The 24,945-nt window shown below is 40.5% G+C and overlaps 1 protein-coding gene across 2 annotated transcripts in view; it reads right to left on the minus strand.

The window, feature by feature from the left end:
* FAM193A (family with sequence similarity 193 member A) overlaps window positions 1–24,945 on the minus strand; it is a 103,841-nt gene that overhangs the window by 38,262 nt on the left and 40,634 nt on the right. For both annotated transcript variants that reach the window (XM_048849037.2, XM_048849035.2), the window contains 7 exons: window positions 17,165–17,331; window positions 16,751–16,918; window positions 13,991–14,225; window positions 10,232–10,356; window positions 5,895–6,039; window positions 847–924; window positions 70–182 (listed from right to left, as the gene is read on the minus strand). In XM_048849037.2, coding sequence (XP_048704994.2) covers window positions 70–182; window positions 847–924; window positions 5,895–6,039; window positions 10,232–10,356; window positions 13,991–14,225; window positions 16,751–16,918; window positions 17,165–17,331 — 1,031 coding nt within the window. The remainder of the gene's footprint in view (window positions 1–69; window positions 183–846; window positions 925–5,894; window positions 6,040–10,231; window positions 10,357–13,990; window positions 14,226–16,750; window positions 16,919–17,164; window positions 17,332–24,945) is intronic.

The raw sequence follows: 24,945 nt of genomic DNA on the forward strand, positions 1-24,945 counted from the left end.
TGATATCCTCTTTTCTCTAACCCAAGAGATTAATGTTTTATTATGAACTCATTAAAAACATCAGCTCACCTTCTTCTATAATTACAGTTGGGACAGTCAGGCATGCTCAAACGTGACGACAACATATGCCTCATTGTGTCTGTGAAGTTGTTCTCACCAGCTAGTGCTTTCTTGTTATTTAACTAAAGTAAATTGTAAGGCAGTGGTTTAGTATTGCAAGTATATGTTCACTAAAATTTTAACCAGTTTATAGCATAACTAACGGCAAAAAAATATCCTTTCCTTTTATAATGCTCAACTTAAAGACAATTATAATGCAAGTAATAACTTGATAAAAGTATCCTTTTGATCATCTATCACAATACCCAAAGTCAAAAACATTTATACCTACAAAAGTTTAAAGTTAGAAGCAGTAAACACCTGGCATTCAAAATACATTAGCTCAAAGACAATGTATTTCCGTATTAAAGAAATCAGAAGGCTAAGTCAATCTCTCTGATCCAGTTATAACTGGAGTTTTGTATATTATTTTTATTAGATCACAACACAGTTCTCTCACTTCAGCAGTTACATGCCTTTTATGGATATACACAAAGGGACTAACATGTAGGAACAAACTCAATTACCCTTAAAGTTTAGAAAAAACATGGGGGCCCAATTCTGTAGCTGATCTGTGCTTAACTCCCATTTATCCAAGTGTGCTCTAAGCATAGGGTTGAAGAATTAGAACACATATGGTTAGTATAATATACAGATTACTCTTTCAGCTGCAAGTGTCTGTCTCTCATAGCATACAGAAAATATTCAAACTACCGAATATAAATTGCTAAAACACCATAATCCTACCTGCTCTTCAATAAAACGCCTCTGTTTAAAAAATTCCCAGTCTTCTTTTAGCATGCGCTGTTTTGTTTTCATTGCCATCTAAAATAGAATACAGGGAGATTCATTGGTTTAAACATGAAAACACTACACTGTATTTGTTATGCCACCATCACATTTTATTTTATTTATCCTGTCCATGTTTATTTCAGAAAAAACTCACAAGAATTTTGTGTAATTAAAAACAAAGTTAAGTTATTCAAGTTACATTAAAAAGACAGAATTTATCTTATCCAAGTGCTCTTCTTATTTCATTAGCAAGGCCACTGTATTTAAACTCTAAAGCAAATGTAAAATCATTTGGCAATCTTCCCCCCCTTGCACCCTCCCCACCACAGTTAAGTCTTTACACTGACATTAAGTTCAACTGTATACTATACACAAAGTTTTGATAAAATTTAAAGTGTTCTGCATCAGATACCCAATATCTCATCTCCTGATCAATGTGAAGATCTCGCAATACAGGACTTATGGCAAGTCTCAGATACACGCTCAAGGTCAAGAGCAAGTCTTGTGGTGTTCCACAGATCTAGAGCTCTTCGTTCAATCATAGAAGAATATTGGTTACTGAAGCTGGACTGTTCTTTTTTGTAAGATTATATAAAAAGAAAAGATCAAGTTTAAAATTATAACCATTCAAATGTAATGATCTAGATTGTTAGTGTTTAAGGTTGAGGTTAAAATGTATTTCTTGCCTATGGTTTAGCTAACTCAGCAAGATACTTTTTAATTATAGAGCACCATGGGGCATGTTACTGGAAAAGCACTATTAAAATCAGATTACATTTTGTCTTTGAAGAGTACACTTTTTAGAGTTGTTAAACAATGCTACAAACATAAAACAAAAAAAGAAAAATCCGTAAATTTTTGACACACAAGGTGGGCGAGATAATATCTTTTACTGGACCACCTTCTGTTGGTGAGAGAGTGCCCAGACCTGAAGAGTGCCCAGATCTGTACACTTGAAAGCTTGTCTCTCAGCAACAGAAGTTCTCTTTTATTTGACTAATACTTCACACACCTTGTCTGTAGTATCCTGAGACCAGCGCGCATACAACAATACTACATTCAGTAAATTTTTTTTTAACATTGAAGTACAAAAATGGAGTTTCTCCATCTGTTTCCCAAATCATTTTGAAAGAACTGTTTCAATAGGTAAGGGAAAGCACCTATCCAGGTTTCTTTCAACACTTACCTAGTTATTTAGCATATAAGTACTAGAAATTCAAAACCTTTCAGAGGTTATATATTTATGGAACAAAATTTGCAGCAAATGAGCCAGAACTTACTAGGATTAGCTCATGTTGTAACCCTCAGTTTGTAGTACTACCTTAAATTCATATTTCAAGGAATGAACATAGAATTCAAACATGAACATGAGTTTAAAAGATTACCACTTACAATAGGAATATTGTTTCACTCAGGAAATACTATGTTGAACTATACCCACTACACCTCAACACTTGTATTTGAATGTTACTTGGCATGATTTTGCTCTCTAATGCTGAATCAGAAAAATCAAATGTAATTTGGATTACTACTATTCAATTTTGAATTCCCTTCACAGCAAGGGAATTATGTTAATTTACACTAAAAGCAATACTGTAAGTCACGTAATGTTTTTAAATGGTTAAAAGTAATAGTAAGCATGAACACTTATGGACCCTCCTTTGTACCACTTCTCAGAGGGATTAAAATGTTCCTGATTTATGGCAATACAGAATGCTCAAGAGCTATTCCTGGCTCTGCTACTGACTGTTTTGAGGACATGGGCAGTCACTTAATTTCTGTATCAGTTATTCTACCTACTTATCCATCCCTTCAAGTAGCGCCTATCACTGCTAAATCTAGGGACCTAAAAAAATATTTATTCACCTACCTTACGTGGGTCTAAAGCACTGTACAAATGTGAATGGTTGATCTACACAGCAACCACAACACCATAGTGGATGCATTTAATCTCTACTAGTTTGAGAGGTAATTTCACTTATACTGTATTCACTGTTTTGGGAAAAACTGAGATGCCCTCACTTAGGCACACAGGAGTGGAGGGACAAGCAAGAAGCCTCCCCTACTCACCCGTGCATCTCACAACAATTGCTATATTTTTCCTCTCCATGGGAGCAAGCTAGTGAAGACGGGTGGGAAGGGAGTGGGGTCATTATTCTGTCCCCTTCACTTTGCACCAGCCTGTGGAGCAGGGCTGGCATACAAAATTGAGCAGACCAACACGACCTCATATGCAAGCAGAAGCCTCAGTGTGATTGTGCCTCAGGCAGGCATAATTTCTCCAGTGTTATTCCTGGCATGATTAGATTCCGTACTCCTCTCTACACAAGGGCTGTGGTCTTAAAGACAAAATCTAGGCCTTTAAGCATGGGAACTCTCACAAACTAATATGATCTTTCAAATGTATAAAGACTGCAAAGTATGACAAATGCACATTAGCACTAGTACTACCAGACATTCTCATATTCATGTTATTGAAGCAATGGCATAAAGGCTACTTCAGAGTCATTAGCCTTTGAATACTTCAGTGGCTTCATTATGCAAATTATTCATACCATAATAGCCTGATTTTTAGTGTTTCTGTGAGAATTTAATCGTTAAAGAAAAAGAAGCTCCGCTTCCAGAATAATGTTACTTCATTAAATAAATGTGGATCACAGGCTGTAATTCCTTTTTAGGACTTTTAAATATTCTTTATACTAGCTGCTGATAGCATAACAGATTAACTTTAGAAGTCAACAGGATCATCTTAAAATCCATTTGTGGGAAGAAACCTGGACATATTTGAGATGGTCTATGTTAGCATTTTCCTAAGGAGTAACTGCTTTGACAGGCCCACTTTTCCAATGCTGCACTTTAAGTCAGAAGGGTGATGGATATTTTTGCTGTAGTGATGCCTAGGGTGTCAGGAACTTGTTCTCTTGGGCATCTGCCACCCCACTTTTTTTTTTTTAATTAAAGTGTCTCCTACTTTAATCACTGTTTCCCCTACATTCTTTTATTTACATGAGATCTGTTTGGTTTTTTTAAACTATTTTGATTTCACATTATTTAATTAGTGACTCTTTACCTGTATTGTACTTTGCTTGTATAATACCCTGAGTACATCTGTCAAGAGGTTTTTGTTCACAAAGATATTGGAAGATGTTGTATAAAGAGTTTGCCGAGCTTTTCTCATGCCTACAAATTCTATGAGGCCTTAACAGTAGGTAGCATTTGTCTCTCCAGTGTGGATTTTAGATACTTTGGTTCAGTTTAATTTCTCAACCGCAACCCACATTTCTTATTTTTCCTAGTGTTATTTTAAAAAAGTTGTACACATGCTACAGGGAGACTGTTTCAAACCTTTAACTCTATTTCTGACCATTCTCACCAACGTATCCAAGATGACAACGGTGCAAAGTCTAGTTGCAGCACAGAAAAATTTTTGTAAGATTTCTTGATTTAAAAAAATTTTTTTTTTGCGCTCTGTGCATCTTCAACAGGAGCAAATGCCTTATTGACAAAATTTCTTCTGCCTTGCCTCCCAGAGACCATCTCAGTGATGCCTCTCCCCTCAGATATTCCTTACATATGGACTCTGAACACCCCATATATTCAAAAACTATAAAAGCATAGAATAGCTTCTGCCCAATCACAGCTTTTTATTTTAAAAAGAGCTCATTTTACCCTAAGAAAGGGCTTGTTTTCACTTACTGGAGTTCTCTTTTGGTTCTTGCTCCTTTTATACAGCTAAATAATTGGTGGCAATTCAGCAGTTTCGTTGTCTCAGCCTCTTGTGTTAGCAAAGTTCTCTCTGACTGTGATGCCAGTGTACTGATCTTCTCACCATTCACTCATGCTCCCAATGGCAGGACCATTTGAAGCAGGCAATGGCTTGTTTATAAACTGCTCTTTTAAAGAAGAAAAAAAATCCACTCTTTCCTAGGAGGCTCATCTATTGGTGGTCCTCCCCCCCGAAAAAATCTGGAGTCCAGAATGCTTCCTGTTTCCATTACACAACCTATTGGATAGTTCCCAAAACTGCACTGTAACTCTGTAGCATTTTCTCTGTAGCAGGAGACTGGTCAAAGTCTGCACTCAGACACATGCTCAACACTTTATATCAGATGATGGCTACTATAACATGTGCTTATTTCCTGCTTACAAATTGAGCCTGCAAAGACCTACACCTCTCAAGCCCCAGAAAGACTGTAAATTTTAGAAGAGACACTGTCATTTACATATGCAAAAATGGGTTTCACTGTTCCCCCTCAAGAGCTTCTCTTGTGATGCCTATAATTATACTTTGTAAAGCAAAGATGCAACACAGCCTTTAACCTTTTGTATTCATTGTTAGTACATGAATATTACAAGGAAATTCAAATAAGGTAAAATCAGATAGACAACTACTGTGAAGACAGGTTTCAGAGTAGCAGCCGTTACTTCTGTCTGATTCTTATAAACAATAGCAAATGTTCATTATTTGCTGTGCCTACTTTTCTTTAACAAAGAAAAGTGATTTCTTTATGGTGATTTTTCACTTTTAGTATACCTAGGATTAGAGCATGCAGGCTATACAGGTGGCAGAGTTTGGCAACAAGAATTTTCTTCAGATACTTTGAAGCTATCCTCAAGATTTTATGCAAGACATTAACAAAGACACTGCTAACAGACTTACTTGCAACATCCCAAAGTGGATTGTAGTAGTTGTTAACTAAGCAGAAATGAGTAACTTTATTGACAATGTACATAAAACATGGGGATTAAGTTTTTAATTAACAAAACTCATCTTAAAGACTATGGTTTCTTATCCAAAAGTAGTAATTAAAATACACGATACATCGGTGCATGCTACAGGAATTCAGACTAAGTAATAATTCATTTTTATCAGCACCTGTTATACCACCTTGACTAAAGGTCATAATTTTTGGAGTACATCTAAGAATTAATATGTATGCAATATATAACTTTGTATGTTTTACATTTACTGCAAGGCAGGCAATAGCTTACATGGTCCTTACCTGTTCATCTACATAATCATCTATTTTTTTCTGGCATTCAAGCCAGGCTTCAGCCACTTGACACATCTCCTGTTCCAATTGATGATACCTTTGTAGCAAGGTACTATACATATCTTCACTACAGGAATCATGTGTTGTTCCAAGCCTAAAAGTTTAAATAGCAATTATTAGAGTATGAAATAGAAGCAGAGGCATCCCCCTAATAATCAAAATGATTCACTGATGTCCACTAACCTTTCTGATATACACCACCACTTAGAATCACAGAAGGTTATGGTTGAAAGACACCTCAGGAGGTCTTCTAGTCCAAACCCCTGCTCAAAGCAGGGCCAACCCCAACTAAATCTTAAAATAGTTTTAGGATCCAAAAAAATGGCTTTAGGCGTTTAATGTAACTACAGTAACTGACACAGAAGCTATTTGGCCACTAGTTCCCCAAAACATGTTTATTTGTATTTTTAAGCATAAAGGTCTGACAACAGCTCACTCTATGTTCTGTAACCCGTGTAAGCAATAATTGTGAGTAAGAAAGAAGCAAACCTAGGGTCATCGCAACTGAGCCATACTTATTCACCCAGCTTTATTGCTTGATATACTTATCTTCCTGAACCACATATGCGTTAAGTAGAGATGACCATCTACCAAAGGGCTGGATAGCAAAGACAAACCCAGGTCTGGTGAAGCGTTAATCAGCATAATGATTAAGGATGACACTAATTATTTAATAGCTAGGGCTGTTGGGCCTCCATTTGGGGAAACAGACATGAAATCAAGCTACTGCATAACTAGGTTACACACAGTAACTCGTACCCCTGGGGGAATTTTGTGCCACTGCACGTGAGTAGAATTCATGTCCCCCGCGACTTTTTTGCTTCCCCACAGCAAAATGACTTTCTGACTGGGAAGCAAAGGGAAGCCACAAGAACAGTCATGCTGCCGCTCCCCAGCGGCACACGTGCTTTGTCTCAGGTGCCCGGAGCAGCTAGTGGAGAGGTAAATCACTGGGGGAAGGTGCGGCAGGGCTGGGGATGCCTCAGCCACTGGCTCCTACCTTGCTTGTCCCAGCTGGGCTGGGGAGGATGGGACTTGTTTCTCCTGTACAAGGAGCGGCCAGGGCTGTGTCAGATTCACCCCCAGAAACCTCTCCGGCTACAGAAGCTCTGCACCACTGCTCCCTTTGCTCCTCAGCCATACGGGAGGGTTAACTCTACAGGTAGCTGCTTCCCTCCTCCACCCAACCCCTGTGCATCCAGACCTGCCTCATACCCAGATCACCCCACCAAACCTCACGCCCTAAACCCAGAACCCTGAACCCACACCCTAACAAGCCTCATCCTCTGCATCCGGACCCCACCCCTTCACCCAAACTACCCTCCCCCACTCACCCCCCTCCACCTGGACCACACTGACAAGCCCCCACAAACCCAGATCCCCATCCCACTGAGCCCCACCAAGCAAGCACCCAGATCTGCAACACACAAAGCCAGCACCTGGACCGCCCCCTCCAGTTGAGCCCTCCACACCCAGACCCCCCTGCAGAACTCCAACTACCTTCACCTGGACCCCCCCTCCCCGCAGAGTCCCATTGTCTCTGCATCCAGAAGCTCTCCCCCACACCACCCATGAGCCCCTGTTCATCCAGATCCCCCCACAAAGCTGCCCAAACACAGATTGGGTTCTGTGTGGGGCAATTACCCCACATCTGGATCTCTCCACATTAAGTTGCTCCACACTTGGATCCTGCTGGGCTGAACCTGCCTCCCTACATCTAGTGTACTTGGCATAAAGGGGCAAGGCCCCGGGTGTTTCTGGGGCTGGCCTGGCCCTTGCGCTGTGTCAGGATCAGGTGCAGCTTCACTGCTGAGTCCATGTCCAGGGAGAGAGGGGGGAGGCCTGCAGGGTGATCTCCCACCTCTGTGCAGTCAGTGGCCTGTGCTCCCCACTGCCATGCTGGAGCCTCTGCATTTATTTATTGACAAAATTTGCAGAATTTTGGAGAATTTTAAAATAGTGTGTGCAGATTTTTTTGTTTTTTTGGCACAGAATTCCCTCATGAGTAAACTCACATCCTACCCACTAGAGGCAGCATTTGTTCTCAGACTGGTAGGTTAAAAGAGACTTCTCCCTCAAAAGAGGAATTTTCAGGAATGGAAGACAGAGGCTTTCCTGATCCCCTACTACTGTGGAATCAGCAGTTTTATACTGCTTGTTTCTTTGAGGTCTGCCATAAAACATCAGTGCAAGCATCCGCAAACTACCAAGTCAGCATCCTGAACCTTGGTCTCAGAACCAAGTAAGGTAGAGATTATAGTACGTTACACACTTCTAACGTGCATTTCATTACAAAGGTCTTTGAGTTCCTCCAAATATAAACCAAGCCATGCCACTCAGTCAAGTATTATCCCCATTTTACCAATTGGTGAACTAAGGCAAAGAGGTTAAGTGACTTGCCGAGAGCTTCTCAAAAAGTTATTGTCAGAACCAGGCATCTCATCTCATAAGATGAAATCCTGGTCACAATCAGGTTCACAGAGTTTTGCCATTGACTTTAATGGGGCCAGGACTTCATACCTAGTTCTCTATTCTAACTGCTATGCAATACTGCCTACCACCATCTGGCAGCAATGGAACCTAAAATAACTAAGAACAAAGTGAATGCAGACAACTATTGCCCACTGTTAAACGAAAGCCACTAACTCCATTTCACCCAAGATCTCAAGTTGTTTATTTTTTATGGAAACCTCAGCTACAGCTTTTTTAGGACAATACTTTCTACATACCAAAAATCATGAAAACATAAAAATGCATTAAGAATATAAAGTTAACTACATGGAATGTTCAATGGTGCTTAAAATTCTACCAGCAATCAGTGTTGCCAATTCTCATGATTTTATCATGAGACTCACGAAATTAATTTTTTTTCTTAATGCCCTCGCTCCTGAAGTAATGACAACTCTGGACAACGTTACCCTTCTTATACAAAATAGCAAGTTTCTAGCCTTCATGACTATAGAGAAGAACATGATAATTTAACCCCAATGAACCCTACACTGGTTCAAAAACCAAAAGGCAAATAAAACTCTCAAAACACATTTTTTCAAAATTTCCATTTCTGAAGCCAACTCATGATCTAACATTTTCCGTTGGCAATACTGCAGTATTTATACCTGTATAAAATCAGGAGTTATAATAAAATACTTAAAAAGAAAAGGAGGACTTGTGGCACCTTAGAGACTAACAAATTTATTTCGAGCATAAGCTTTCGTGAGCTACAGCTCACTTCATCGGCTGTAGCTCACGAAAGCTTATGCTCGAATAAATCTGTTAGTCTCTAAGGTGCCACAAGTCCTCCTTTTCTTTCTGCAGATACAGACTAACACGGCTGCTACTCTGAAATAAAATACTTGGCATTTACACATTTACAACAAATTTATTTGTTTAAGACAAATGTAGGGCAACAGTTACTAAAAAGAGAGAGTTTAATCTTTCAATTGTATGGGATCCAAGACAGATCGCAAATATTCCTAACTTATTTGGGTCAAAACATATGATCCGTTTACAAATCTATCAAAACTATTATTCAAACGCGCTACTGCATTTCCTATAGTGCACCAGCAATTTCACATACAAACAGGTGCACAGACTAAGAAAGTAACTCATTTTTAAAGGTCTCTATGAAAGCAAAACTCAGAGGAGCAGCAGCAATGTTTTAAAAACCTGTGTTTAATAGGGTTTTGTCCATTTGATTGCTTTTGTTTAATATTAATATATTATGACCATTAATTTGTTTTATGTTTTTTGGTGTGTGTTTAGGATAGTGGCATGTAGGCCACTGCTAAAGATATTATCTGAGGGTTGCTTATGAGAGCCTAATTCTGCTAACACTTACCACCAGGGATATACTGTGAAGCCACTCTTGGATCCAATCATGGTAATATGTACCATCCTCAGGGGTGAACCTTTGCAGGATTGAGCTCTATATTTGTAAGGTTTGTGTTTTTCAGTGTACCTACAGTAGCAGACCAGCTAAAGATTCTAAACAAACATGCAGTAATTAAAAGAAAAACCCAATTTACATACAAGTGCACCAACTGAACAGATGTTTTCATCACACCTCATCTTAAAGTAGTTTGTGAGGAATGTGAAGAGGTATTTCAGTGGTTTGCTTAGTGAAAAAAAATAAATCAGAATCTAATCCTTTAAAAAAAAAAAAAGAATGAATAGTTTTACCATTAGTCCTATCAAAAGTATCTAACTATTTTGTTACAGATACTATGTAATCTATTATTCTCTTTACTTAATGTGTGTGTATACAGATATATTGAAAGACACTTTACCTTAGCTGTGACACCAGTGTTGGCAAGCTGTTCTGCAGAAGTGGCTCAGAAAATACCAGATTTTCAAATAGATGCTTATTGTGCAATTCCCAAGTCACCTGAAATTTCTTCAAGTGTTCATTTTCCTATTAAAAATATTTAAATTTTCTATAAATCTAACATATTTCTAAAAGAACTCTTCAGATGCCAGAAAGAAAATTTCTTTAGCTAGTAACCTTTTAAACCCACCAGCCCAGAAGATGGGTTATTCAGCTTAGACCTTAGCAAGTTTTAACATTAACAATCATAAAATATATTATTTTGCCACTGATCTATGAATCAGGACCTTCACTGACTTCTGAAAGTCACTCTAGCTTCTTTTCTCATCTTTCTGAATAGTCTGGGTGGGTTGGGAAATCAGAAGAAGGTACTATCTTGTTGAAAGGCCTTCCACAAATTCACAGTTCAATTTCTCTCTCAATAGACATCAAGTGTATCATCTTAGCACATCAAAACCCCTGGAAAGTTTCTGGCTATCATCCCTGATCAATGTTAGATTCTTCTTTACCATGTATAGCAGGCAATACCTCTCTCCTAGAGCGTTCTGCTTTTCCCACACGGTTTAACTAAAAAACTGAAAAAGTTGTCCTTTCTAAGTATGGTTACTCAGAAATGTTCTTCTTCAAACAAGCAATAATCTATTTACTCATCTGGCTAGCATACTAAATGTGCATCTTGGTTTCTGGATTATCAACCATGTACCCATTTCCAACCTTGAGGTACTTCTAAAACAGAAGAGTTAACATCTATGGTTATAGTAATTCAGTTTTGACAGCTGAACAATGGACCACCTATGAGAGATCCCCTAACTATCAATTCAGCAAGTGTTTCATTTATGGAACAAACACGAGTGTCTGTTTTTTGTCATCAGACCCCACACTCAGCAAAATTAAACAAAGGCATTCTGGCTGTCACACCAGCAAGTGAATCCCCTGCACTATGATTTTGAGTAATCAGTAATACAAGCATCACATGGGATAAAGTCATCTTATTTTATAGATCTCAAACTTTGATAGGAGTTATGTATTCCAAGTCAGACCTCAGTATCAAGCACTTCTAGTCCGGCTAGCACTGCTCGAAGAAAACAATGGAAAACACTCATCTGTACATAATTATAGCCTCTCCACTCCTGAGGTGTGCAATTAAGCAATGTACTCCCTTGCTTTGGATGATGAATGATTTAAAAGATTTTAGTTCCTACACATTACTAATAAAACTTCAATTTTAGCCCGATTATCCTGAAAACAAGTGAGCCTTCTGGTAGGTTCCATAGGTCTGAAGAACAAAACTGAAAACTTCTTTAGAAGGCTTACATCCCTAGTTCAGTTGATCAGGTTCTGTACTGCCTACAAAAAGTATCAGGCAAGTTTTTCTTTTAGACCGCTAAATTGGGGATTGAGGGACTTTTCTGTACTGACCACAGTCTCTCCATCTTGATCTTGGTATGGTGTCTCATCCCCTGGTGGGGCAAAAAGGCTTTAATGCTTGTTCTTGAACCTCTCCAAAGAGCTGGACTCCTTTGAAAGGAAGGAAAATCAGTCATAATTTCACTAAGAAATTAAGTGCACATGGATGGAGGTTCAAGGCTCTTCCTGCCATCATACTGCAGGCTACACACAAAGGTTGGACCTTAGCCAAGTGGAAGACTGAATTACAAGTTTACAGTATGATGATCTAGCCACTTGTGTGTGTTTGAGGCTAAAAGGATTTCTCTTGATCTCAAACAGTGCAGTAGAGTCTTAACAAAATGCATTCACGTGCACTGAAAATGCTAAATGAGACCACTTCCTTACGCTTTTTCTCTGCAGTTAAATCTTAGTTTCCAAGCTCTAAATATTAGCGTGCTTAAGGAAAAGGCCATGTAGCAATCCAAGAAATCTATATAAAAAGCCACCACAGGAACAATATCCTATGTTCCTACTACAGCTTTAGTTCAATTTCTGAATGCTGAAGCCTATTAGCGGAACAATGGCTGTTCTCAATACTGACTGAACTGCTGAACCAATCACACATAAGGAAGGGGTTAGTGTAGAAATACCATATCCACTCAAACTCTTTGGAGAATGGGGTACCCTTTCCACTTAAGTAGGGCAAAAACTGCTATGTTGGAGAGTTCAAGTCCATGCTAAGCATTTCCTGTCAATTTGATCTCTTACACATGTTGACTTTACTACTACTGGTCCACAGTAGAGACCAGAAAAAGGAGGAAAGGAGTGGCTAAACATGAAAACAAATTTCTGATTAGCTATATCTTCTTGACAACAAAGTGTACAAAATTAGTGGATTCTCAGAGAGGAAAATAAAAACTGTCTAGTTTCAGTTGCATCAATTTAATTTTCATACTGCAATAAATCTGTTCTGAAGTCAAGTATGTTTCTAAACAGTAAAGCAACTCAGTAACCTTAAGAACCATCCTCTCAAGAGAGAAATTTTAAGACTTTACTACAGGAATATGCTAATGAATGGGAGGTAATGAATTATTTCTAATAAAAGTGCATCATGTCTAAGGGCAGGGAAAGAAGATGAGAAAATAGCGAGCTCAGACCAAGGAGGGTAGGAAACAGTCAACTATCATATACTTTTGTATATCTGAACACCAATAAATTGTTTCTTTGAATATTTAATTCTATGCATCTCCTTTTCTCTTTGAGAAACTTTTCTTCACCACTATTTTTTTTTAAAATCACCCAAGAGGTCTGAACACCATCCCCTTCTATATTTCTCCCCTTTTGTCTACCACTACTTACTGCCCATTTCATTCCTTTCTACAACTCTGTCCCACACCTCTCCAGCCCATCTACAGCAAAACCAAACTTTACTCTGTCAATATTCCCATTGCAGTCTTCAGCATGTACATAGTATGAAAAGAAATAAGGGAGTACAGCATAACAAAAAGGCTGTAAAGACTGAAGTCCTCAAAGCAAAGTGAAAAAACATTAGAAATAACTGTTTCTACTACTTATATTTTCTGTATTTCTCTTCTGGTAGACCTTTGCCTGCTGCTTGCTCTCTACCTGTCAACATAACCTGAAGTGTGACAACAGAATTGGTTAGTAGCAAAGGATTATATCGAAGAGGATGACGACTTTGGTTGTAATAAGTAACAGGAGCAGATTAATTCCTATGCAAGAGATAGTCTTCTCAAGCAAGCATCTTTGATGATCAGGGAAGAGAAAAGAAAATATGTAGAATCAGAATATCTGAATTAATGTAGCTGAAAGGGCATTAAAGCTTTCATAATACTTTTCTTAAGACATCACTGAAGCTGACTAGTGTAATATTCTACCCATCCTAGATATGGGGCTGTCTAAAATAAAATAATTCAAAATATGGCAACACCAAATATTTCAATATTGAACAGATGACTCAAAAGTTTTGTTTTGAAACTAGTCAGTCCCATTAACCATTTGCAGTACTTGTTTAATAGCTTCCTCTTGATCATTCAGATGATGTAGCAGCTTACCCTGCCCCTCGCAAATGGACAGTTTTGGCAATTTCACCCATTTGTGACTTAACTTCTATGTCCTCATTTTGAAATCTAGCCTGGGACATCCTTAACAAAACAGTTAAGTGTATTCCCCACTCTCCCATCCAAACACACAAAAGCGTATACTCTGCAATCTGCAAAAGGATTGTGAAAGAACTCACAGCACATATTTTTAACAAATTTGTATTATCTCTATAGATCAACAGCACACAGGAATATTTTTTGTATCTTACCAGAGTGACAAGAAAGGTGCTGATTGTGCATGCTGCCTGACAGAGTGCACTGTATTCCTCAAGAAGGAGTGAGATGAACTGATGTGCCTGCGGTGGGCCTGGTATTGATAATGTTGATGCAACTTTAGATCCCAGCGACAAGTGCCTGAGTAGACGAACCTTCATTTCAAGCACATATTCTCTAGCTTGCTGTTCCAACCGTTGATAAAGCTGATAAGGATCTCTTTCACAAAGCCTGCATTTTTGGAATAATAATTGTGACCAAAAATTGACAATCAAAATAGTGTTTACTCTCCTAGGAATATTTAGGAGACCGTGAGCATTATTCTAGAGGAAGGATGGTCGAGGGGTTAGGGAACTAACCTAGGACTTTGAGACCTGGGTCCAAATTCCCTGCTCTGCAACAGATTTCTTGTGTAACCTTGGGCAAGCCACTTAGTCTCTCTGTGCCTCAAATGGATAAAAGATAACAGTACTTCTCGAACTTGTGACGATATGAGGTACTCAGAAACTATGGTAATTGGGGCTATACATGTATTCAAGATAGGCAGATCTAGCTAAGCAGCATCCTGGTCTCTCAGATTGAGCATGCAGCAATGAGACAGGAATTCCTGAATCCTAAATCTGGCTCTACTCAGCTCATTGCATGGACTCTGGCAATTTAGCTACCCTCTCCTGTGTTTACAAATTGGGGTAATATGCTTACCTACCATACCTACATCTAATATGTTGTCGAACATTTTGAATAGTTAGCGTTTGTACAGTGCTATAAAAAGATTATTACTGGGCGCACACTACAATATACTTGGCTTATGGAAAACCTGAGATTTGAGTCTCATCTCCTGTCTCTCACACTGCCAAAGGTTAAGAGCAGTCCCAAAAAGAGGGGAATATAGATAATGTAGTTCTAGGGCATCATCATAGTTTTGAACAGTGGTTTCCAACTCTTTCGGATTGAGAACCATAATTCCACTTTAAATACTAGTTCCCCACCCCTATGCCTCAAATGTAAAATAAACTTATGGAAGTAACATTTGCAGTTACATTAGAAATGTCACATAGTACATCCTGAAATTCCTAAATGTCCTCTGCTAAAAAGAAACAATTTATATAAACACACATATAATGCATATTTAATCAAAGAAAAAAATAGTGAGTCACAACTACACCACCTTTCACATTCTCTAGTTTAAAATCTGAAATGTATGTTTTTATTAAGTATTTGACAAACAAGTCATGACTAACAGTGGTATTTTCTTGCAATATAATTGAACAAAATGTGTTCAAACCCAGTGGATAGGCTCACACAATAGAAGCAGATATTGAAACAGCAATCCATTGTTTGACAGCAAGTCTGATACAACAAAACACTGACAGATTAAGAATGATGAGCAAGTGGATCATCATGGCAAGCTATAACTAACAGTAAAAGCCGAAGTCTCTTGACCAGCCAATTATAGTCAAAGATCATTTGGGCATCCCAGAGCAATTATGATTCCAGAATGAGACAGACTGCATGATATTTGAACACTCCCAGGATGGTATCAATTGACGATAAAGTCCTTCAAAACATTTCTCTCTACCCACCATCACACTTATCTTGCCAGAATTTAGGCCTTGTCTTCACTACCAGGGTAAGTCAACCTAAATTACGCTACTCCAGCTACGTGAACAACATAGCTTGAGTCGACATCAGTAGGTCGACCTACCGCAGTGTCTTCACTGTGCTGTATCAACAGGAGATGCTCTCCGATCGACTTCGCTTACTCTTCTCAGAGAGCTGGAGTACTGGGGTTGACCGGAGAGCGCTCTGCTGTTGATTTAGCTGGTCTTCACTAGACCCGCTAAATCGATTCCTGCTGCATTGATTGCAGCAGTAGTGAAGACAAGCCCTTAGTTCCAGCCAAAAACTCTTACTCATAGTGCTAGTGTCATCCAGGTACCAGGAGAGCTGACCCACTAATATTTTAAACGTTCAGGACACCAGTAGGCTATTCTTGGATTCGAATTTCCAGTGAGGCTAAGAAATTAAGATAGTTACCCAATATACTGGGGAAGTTTAAAGACATTCAGATTGTTATATTATCTTCAATAGCATGAATATTCAGTGATCACATTAAGCTAATCTTCTCTACATCATACTAAGAAAGGATTCCCATTCCAAATATGCAACTAATTTTTAAGTGTCTACAAATCTCAATTTTCCTACTGTAATAATCCACTGGTATGTACTAATTTCTTTTTTTTTTTTTTAATTATGTAATATTTTAGCTGTCATCAGGGTTATAAGAATCCACCACTGTTCGTTCTAATCCAATGCACTAAATAAGGACAAAGTCTAATGTATGGAAATGTCATCTGAGAGTAGTACGTCAGCACTTAATATTAACTTCTCATATTCTTTTGAAGAGATGAATTTTTAGGAGATATGCATAATTTATGCATCAATAGCCCTCTTACAGACTAGTATGTCAGAGTTTAATAATTTCATGATACATTCAAGCCAATGTTCAACATATTTATGCAGGAGTTTTGGTTAAAATTGCTCTAATTCCTCATTCTAATGACAAATTCTGAATATTTGGACACGTAAGAGATTCATGATTTTAACAAGTATGGCCACAGATTAAGCGGGGGTAAATACACTTCTACTATAGAAATCAGTGATTCTGAATTATTTGCAGCTTCATAATAAAGACCCTTTAAACTGGAGGAACAATTCTAATCTACATAAGAAAATTCTATAAAAATTTTTTATACCTATCTACCAACTCCTTCATTCCCTCTTTATCTGGTACCAGGGATTGGTCTTGATCATCTGCCAATGGGGTCCCTGCTTGGCGATATACACATCGGACCATGTATCTTACTTCTGACCAGTAATTTTGAAGCTGCTGAGATTCACGTTCAGTCTCTGCTGAAATTTCTCTGCAACAATGCGAGAAAGGTTAACATAGCATACAAACTAAGGTTATTGTACCACCACATTATTTCAAAGATGCACTTCAGTAAAAACAGAGTGCCTATCCACCAACTAAATTAGATTAGAAAACCAATTAAAGTAGAATTACCACTGAATTACAAAAATTATTTAAATAAGCAAAATGAGAGCAGAATAAGTTGCAATATTACCAAGTTTACTGATTGCAGCCTCAAGTTTGCAGCAAGCCTCACCTGCGCTCATTACAGGCCTCACAGTTACACGCTACGTCAGAAGGAGAGGAATTACTGAGATCTGCAGAGGGTACTGTCTGTGCTCCAACAGTTATTCTCCCTCCTCCTACAGATTCCTGCTGTGATCCACTGTTTCCAAGAGGCATGTGCAAAAGGAAATCTTGGCTCTGTTTAAAAAAAACAAAACAAAAAAAAACCAAAAACGTACCTTACAAAACAGACAAACATGAACCTTAGACAAGCAGGCAAAGCTTTAATAACTAGAATTAACTTTACTTCAAAGCTTATTTATACAGCCCTGTTCTAAACTACAAACTTATGTTGGTATAACTACGTTGCTCTTGGGTGTGGATATCCAGCCCTCCTGAGCAACACAGATATGCCAACTGAACTCACGGTGTAGACAGTACTATGTCAACAGAAGAGTTTCTCCCATCGACACAGCTACCATCTCTCGGGGAGGTGAAGTACCTATGCTAACGGGAGAAGATCTCATATCAGCATAAGTAGCATCTTCACTAAGCATAACAGCAGCACAACTGCAGCACTATAAGCGTAGACAAGTCCTTAGTGCTGACACTGTACAACACAAAACTAAAGGCACTCCCTTTCTTGAAGAGCTTATGGTCTAAGAAACAAGCACAAGAATTGACAAACAAGGAAATCCAGAGGTGGGAATAACAATTTCTTTTCTACTAACCCTAAAATATGTTGATTATTAACATCCTCATTAATATAAATAATATTTTACAACAAGCTGTAAATGCAAAGTAATGCACATTGGAAAACATAATCCCAACTATACATATAAAATTATGGGGTCTAAATTAGCTGTGACCACTCAAGAAAGATCTAGGAGTCATCGTGGATAGTTCTCTGAAAACATCCACTCAACGTGCAGCGGCAGTCGAAAAAGCGAACAGCGTGTTGGAAATCATTAAGGGACAGATAATAAGACAGAAAATATCATATTGCCTCTGTATAAATCCATGGTATGCGCACATCTTGAATACTGCATGCAGATGTGGTTGCCCCACCTCAAAAAATATATATTAGAATTGGAAAAGGTTCAGAAAAGGGTAACAAATATTATTAGGGGTATGGAACGGCTGTCATATGAGGAAAGCTTAATAAAACCGTGACTTTTCAGCTGGGAAAAGAGATGACTAAGGGGGGATATGATAGACGTCTATAAAATCATGACTGGTGTCGAGAAAAAAATAAATAAGTGTTATTTACTCTCATTACACAAGGACTAGGGGCCACCAAATGAAATTAATAGGCCTCAGGTTTAAAACAAACAAAAAGAAATATTTTTTCACAAAACGCACAGTCAACCTGTGGAACTCCTTGCCAGAGAATGTTGTGAAGGCCAAGACTAGAACAGGGTTAAAAAAAGAACTAGATAAATTCATGGAGGATAGGTCCATCAATGGGTATTAGCCAGGATGGGCAGGGATAATGTCCCTAGCCTGTTTGCCAGAAGCTGGGAATGGAAGACAGGGCATGGATCACTTGACGATTACCTGTTCTGTTCATTCCCTCTGGAGCATCTGGCATTGGCCACTGTTGGCAGACAGGATACTGGGCTAGATGAACCTTTGGTCTGATCCAGTATGGCCACTTATGTTTTTATGTAAAGTGCTAGATAGAAATTTAATTAGAATGCGTTTTGGAATTAATCATGTAACCTATTTAATCTATGGTTTGGATTTGACAGCTTGTAGCTCATTTTCTATAGTTTGATAACCTATCCTAGCTAAATGCATAAAATGTTGCTGTTTCCAATAACTAGATGTTACTCTACAGACAGTGCTGCTGGAAAGATGCTGTTTTTGGGTGCTTGGTAATAACAGTTAGTAGTGTGACCATGGACCTGCTGTAAGAGGTCATCTACATTCCAGCCCATGCTGACTGATATATCTAAGGCCTGGTCTACAGTATGCGGTTATTTCGGAATTAGCTGAGTTACTTTGAAATAAAACTGATTCCGTCCACACGACCAAACCAGTTTTTTCGATTTAAAGGGCTCTTTAATCCAATTTTTGTACTCCACCTCAGCAAGTGGAGTAGCGCTAAAATTGAGATCGCAGTTCCGGGTTACAGGTACTGTTGACACAATTCGACGTTATCGGCCTCCGGGAGCTATCCCAGAATGCTCCCTTGTGACCACTCTGGACAACACTCAACTCCAATGCACTAGCTATGTAGACAGTAAAAGCCCCGGGAACTTTTGAATTTCCTCTTTGGTCACCATCAGCACAGTCCACCATCACAGGCAATTGCAGAGTCCACCATCACAAGAGACCATGCAGTCCCGGATTCGCAGATGAGCTCCAGCATGGTCTGAACAGGAGGTACTGGATCTCATCGCATGTTGGGGAGACGAATGTGTTATGGCAGAACTACATTCCAAAAAAAAAAAAAAAAGGAACGCAAATACGTACGCTAAAGTCTCCAGTGCCATGATGGAAAGCGGCTACTCCAGGGACACAGAACAGTGTTGTATAAAAATCAAGAAGCTCAGGCAAGCATACCAAAAAACCAGGGAGGCGAACGGGTGCTCTGGGTCACAGCACCATACGTGTTGCTTCTACTGTGAGCTGCATGCAATATGGGGGGGTGACGACACCACTAGCCCACCACTGTCCGTGGACACCTGCAAGGAAGAGGTAGCACCGAGCGAGGAGGATGAGTTTTTGGAGGACGAAGAGGACAGTGCACAGGCGGTAAGTGAGGAATCAGTTTTCCCCCCTAGCCAGGAACTATTCTTAACGCTGCAGCCAATAGCTTCCCCCCACTCCCAAGGCATGCTCCCGGACCATGACCCTGGAGAAGGCACTTCTGGTGAGTGAGAGCTTGATTGGAGCCACATGTTGGGGGGAAACCCAGCCACGCTGGGCTGTCTGCATTTAGTTTAAAGGGCGCATCCCTGCTCAGAGCCTCATCGGAGCCCCACAATGGGTGGGTGTGGGGGGGGGCAGGTTGTTGTGCGAAGCGACCATCCCAGAGAGCCCACAGGCTGCCTGCAAGCTGAACTCTGTTGCCTGGCCACATGTGATGGCTTACCCACACCAAAGTGGCAGGCACTTCAGTAGAAGAGGCAAAATGCGACCTTGTACAGAAAGAACATGTGCTGTATACTATGAATTGCCTGTTTCACTGAGAAACAGTTTCCCCTTTGTTCTCTAAAAATGTATCTTAAAATACTACCTTCCCTTTTTCTCCTCCTGCAGCAGGTGCAAATGTTTCAGCGCAGCCCCTACCTACTCTGTCCCAGAGGCTGGTCCAGATTAGAAGGCAGAAAAAAAACTTGGGACGACATGTTTGCCGAGCTCATGCAGTCCTCCCACACTGATAGGGCCCAGTTGAATGCATGGAGGGAAACAATTGTGGAGTCGCGTAAAGCGTTACATGAGGGACATGCGCGATGAGAACAGGCAGGATGCTATGGTCAAGCTCATGGGGGAGCAAACTGACATGCTCTGCTGTATGGTGGATCTAATGCGGGAAAGACAGCAAGACCACAGACTGCCGCTGCAGGTCCTGAATAACCGCCCTCCCTCCTCCCCAAGTTCCACAGCCTCCTCACCCAGACGCCCAAGAACACGTGGGGGGAGGGGGGACAGAGGCTACGGGGACCCACACAGTCAACCCCAGAGGACTGCACAAGTAGTAGAAAACTGGCATATCGTAAATTTTTATTTGGTTTCTGGATTTCTCCTTCCCTCCTCCTCCACCCCCCTAACCCAATACCTCCCTCTCCCCCCCCGTCTAGCTTCTTATTTCTCTCAAGGTTTTGTGCAACAAACAATGAAGAACTTTTTTTAAACAATTGTGACTTTATTTCCATATTTTTATTTATATATATATATATATATATATATATATATAGAGGGGACGGGTAACTAAGAGAAACACACACAACTCTCATGAAACTGGCTTTCAAAGCTTCTCTGATGGGCAGCAGGCCCTGCTGTGCTCTTCTAATATCCCTGTTGTCTGGCTGTGCAAAACTGGCCACCAGGAGAGTTGCTTCAACCTCCCACCCCGCCATAAATGTCTCCCCCTAACTCTCGCAGATATTGGGGAGCACACAACAAGCAGCAATTACAATTGGAATACTGGTTGTGCTGAGATCTAACCGAGTCAGTAAACTGCACCAGCGCGCTTTCAAACGTCCAAAGCCACATTCAACCACCATTCTGCATTTGCTCAGCATAGAGTTGAACTGCTCCTTACTACTGTCCAGGGTGCCTGTGTACGGCTTCATGAGCCATGGCATTAAGGGGTAGGCTGGGTCCCCGAGGATAACTATAGGCATTTCAACATCCCCAACAGTAATTTTCTGGTCTGGGAAGTAAGTCCCTTCCTGCACGTGTTCAAACAGACCAGAGCTCCTGAAGAAGCAAGCGTCATGCACCTTTCCTGGCCATCCCACGTTGATGTCGGTGAAATGTCCCTTGCGATCCACCAGTGCTTGCAGCACCATGGAAAAGTACCCCTTGCGGTTTATGTACTGGCCGCCCCGGTGTTCCGGAGCCAAGATAGGGATATGCGTTCCGTCTATTGCCCCGCCGCAGTTAGGGAACCCCAGCGCATTAAAGCCATCCACAATGGTCTCCATATTTCCCAAAGTCACTACCCTTGATAGCAGCTGGTCAATGATTGAGTTGCAGCACAGCAGCCCCGACAGTCCATTTCCCCACTCCAAACTGATTCCCGACTGACCGGTGGCTGTTGGGCGTTGCAAGCTTCCACAGAGCTATGGCCAATCGCTTCTCAACTGTGAGGGCTGCTCTCATTTTGGTGTCTTTTCGCTTCAGGGCAGGGGACAGCAAGTCCAAGTTCCACGAAAGTGGCCCTACGCACACGAAAGTTTCTCAGCCACTGGGAATCATCCCATACCTGCAACACTGTGTGGTCCCACCAATCTGTGCTTGTTTCCCGGGCCCAGAATTGGCGTTGCACAGCATCAACCTGGCCCAATACCACCATGATCTCCCAATCGCCATATGCCGTGCCGTCCGTGTCCATGTCCTCATCACTATCGTAATCGCGCTGTCGTCACTTCCTCGCCCGGTTTTGCATGTACTGCACATACTGCTGGATAATGCACGAGGTATTTCCAATGGTCAAAACTGCAGCGGAGATTTGATCGGGCTCCATGGCTATGGTGCTTGCATGGGTAATTCTGGAAAAAGGGCGCAAAACGTAGGACAGCAGAGTGGCAGCAGAAGCTGTGCTGTTTGGTTCACAGTAGCCGAACAAAGGCTGAAAATGGTTGAATTCTGTGACTTTCACGGAGGTGGGAGCCCAGGACAGACAACATGGAGAAGCTCGGAAGTGTGGCAATAGCGGGAGAGCAGAGTTGGCGGCGGAAGCTGTGCTGCTCAGTTCACGATGGCCGAGCAGAGTTGGCAGCGGAAGCGTTCAATGAGGAGGAGAAAGAGTAGATAGTACAGATTACATAGGAAGATGAGAGGAAATGAGAGGTGGATTCATAGTAGCAGGAGAGCAGCGGTGCACAGTCTGCCGAAAGCAGTATGGCGTCTGCATGCCAAAGAGGCGCGAAATGATTGTCTGCCATAGCTTTCTGACGACACACACCCAGAAACACCCATGAGAATGTTTTTGCCCCATCATGCACTGGAAGCTTAACCCAGAATTCCAGTGGGCGGTGGGGACTACGGGAACTGTGGGATAGCTACCCACAGTGCACCACTCAGACAGTCGATGCTAGCCTTGGTACTGTGGACGCAATCCACTGAATTCACGTGCTTTAGTGGGGACACAGAAGACCGAATGTATAAAATAGCTTCCGAAAATTAGAATAGAATAATTTTGAAATAATTTCGTACTGTAGAAGTACCCTAAGTCTGGAGTTGTTAGCCACCTTCTACAGTTTGTTTGATGAAAAACTCAATTAAAAAGAGTTATCGATTCAAGTTAAATTCAGACAACTCTGAGACGCTCCTTTAATCACTTACCTTTAAAATGCATTTTTAACATTGCTGTGATGCTGGCAGGCACAAAGGCCCAGAGCCTCACTGAACACTGATAAATGCAGTTGGAAACCAGTCTGGCTTATGTGTGGGGTTAGTATAGTTAAAATAGATAGTGTTATAAGAATGTGTTTGTATTTATGCTTTATGGAATGCTTGTACAATGCTACATATATTAATCCCGTTTATAATATCTGTATCTCATGGTACAAAGTTATATTGAGTGTTTGCATTGTAAATCTCTATAATTGTGTAACTCACCAAACAGGAAAAGCAGGTATTAAGCAGGTATTAATTAAGGTAAAGTATTCACCATGCACACAAAAAGGCCCATTGAAGGCAAATCAGTGGACAGAGACTTTGGTGATTGTATTCCTGATTCCCTCCAGGAAAGAGGGACCAACACATGAACTCATCCAATCAGATTGGATTTTGTGGTGAGGGGAGCATAAAAATCCTGACAAGGAGAAACTGGTCTCTTCATGCTGCCTAGACTCTGAGGAGCAAAGATTCCTGAACATAAGCAAGAGATCCCCGTGCTGCTTGGCATGGGTCAGCCCTATAGGAAGTATAGAGCTGTTTATTATGGAAGCTTATATTACCTTTTATATCTAAGACTAACTCATTTGTGTGTCAAGTATCAGAGGGGTAGCCGTGTTAGTCTGTATCCACAGCTGTCGTCCCCTAACACCCCTCCTCTACTTGCGCTACATTGATGACATCTTCATCATATGGACCCACGGGAAGGAGGCCCTTGAAGAATTCCACCTGGACTTCAACAATTTCCACCCCACCATCAACCTCAGCCTGGACCAGTCCCCACAAAAGATCCACTTCCTAGACACTACAGTGCTAATAAGCGATGGTCACAAACACCACACTACACCAGAAACTTACTGACCGCTATACTTACCTACATGTCTCCAGCTTCCATCCAGGACACATCACACGATCCATTGTCTACAGCCAAGCCCTAAGATACAACCGCATTTGCTCCAATCCCTCAGAGACTGTCATAAATATAAAGGGAAGGGTAAACCCCTTTAAAATCCCTCCTGGCCAGAGGAAAAATCCTCTCACCTGTAATGGGTTAAGAAGCTAAAGGTAACCTCGCTGGCACCTGACCAAAACGACCAATGAGGAGACAAGATACTTTCAAAAGCTGGGAGGAGGGAGAGAAACAAAGTGTCTGTGTGTCTGTTGGTATGCTGCTTTTGTCGGGGATAGAACAGCAATGGAGTCTTAGAACTTTTAGTAAGTAATCTAGCTAGGTATGTGTTAGATTATGATTTCTTTAAATGGCTGAGAAAAGAACTGTGCTGAATAGAATGACTATTTCTGTCTGTGTGTCTTTTTTGTAACTTAAGGTTTTGCCTAGAGGGATTCTCTATGTTTTGAATCTAATTACCCTGTAAGGTACCTACCATCCTGATTTTACAGGGGTGATTCCTTTACTTCTATTTACTTCTATTTCTATTAAAAGTCTTCTTGTAAGAAAACTGAATGCTTTTTCATTGTTCTCAGATCCAAGGGTTTGGGTCTGTGGTCACCTATGCAAATTGGTGAGGATTTTTACCAAACCTCTCCCACGAAGTGGGGTGCAAGGGTTGGGAGGATTTTGGGGGGAAAGACGTGTCCAAACTACATTTCCCAGTAAACCCAGTTAGAGTTTGGTGGTGGCAGTGGATATTCCAAGGACAAAAGGATAAAATTAATTTGGACCTTGGGGAAGTTTTAACCTAAGCTGGTAAAAGTAAGCTTAGGAGGTTTTCATGC

The sequence above is a fragment of the Caretta caretta genome, chromosome 4 (assembly GCF_965140235.1).
Source record: "Caretta caretta isolate rCarCar2 chromosome 4, rCarCar1.hap1, whole genome shotgun sequence".
In the NCBI taxonomy this organism is placed as follows: Eukaryota; Metazoa; Chordata; order Testudines; family Cheloniidae; genus Caretta; species Caretta caretta.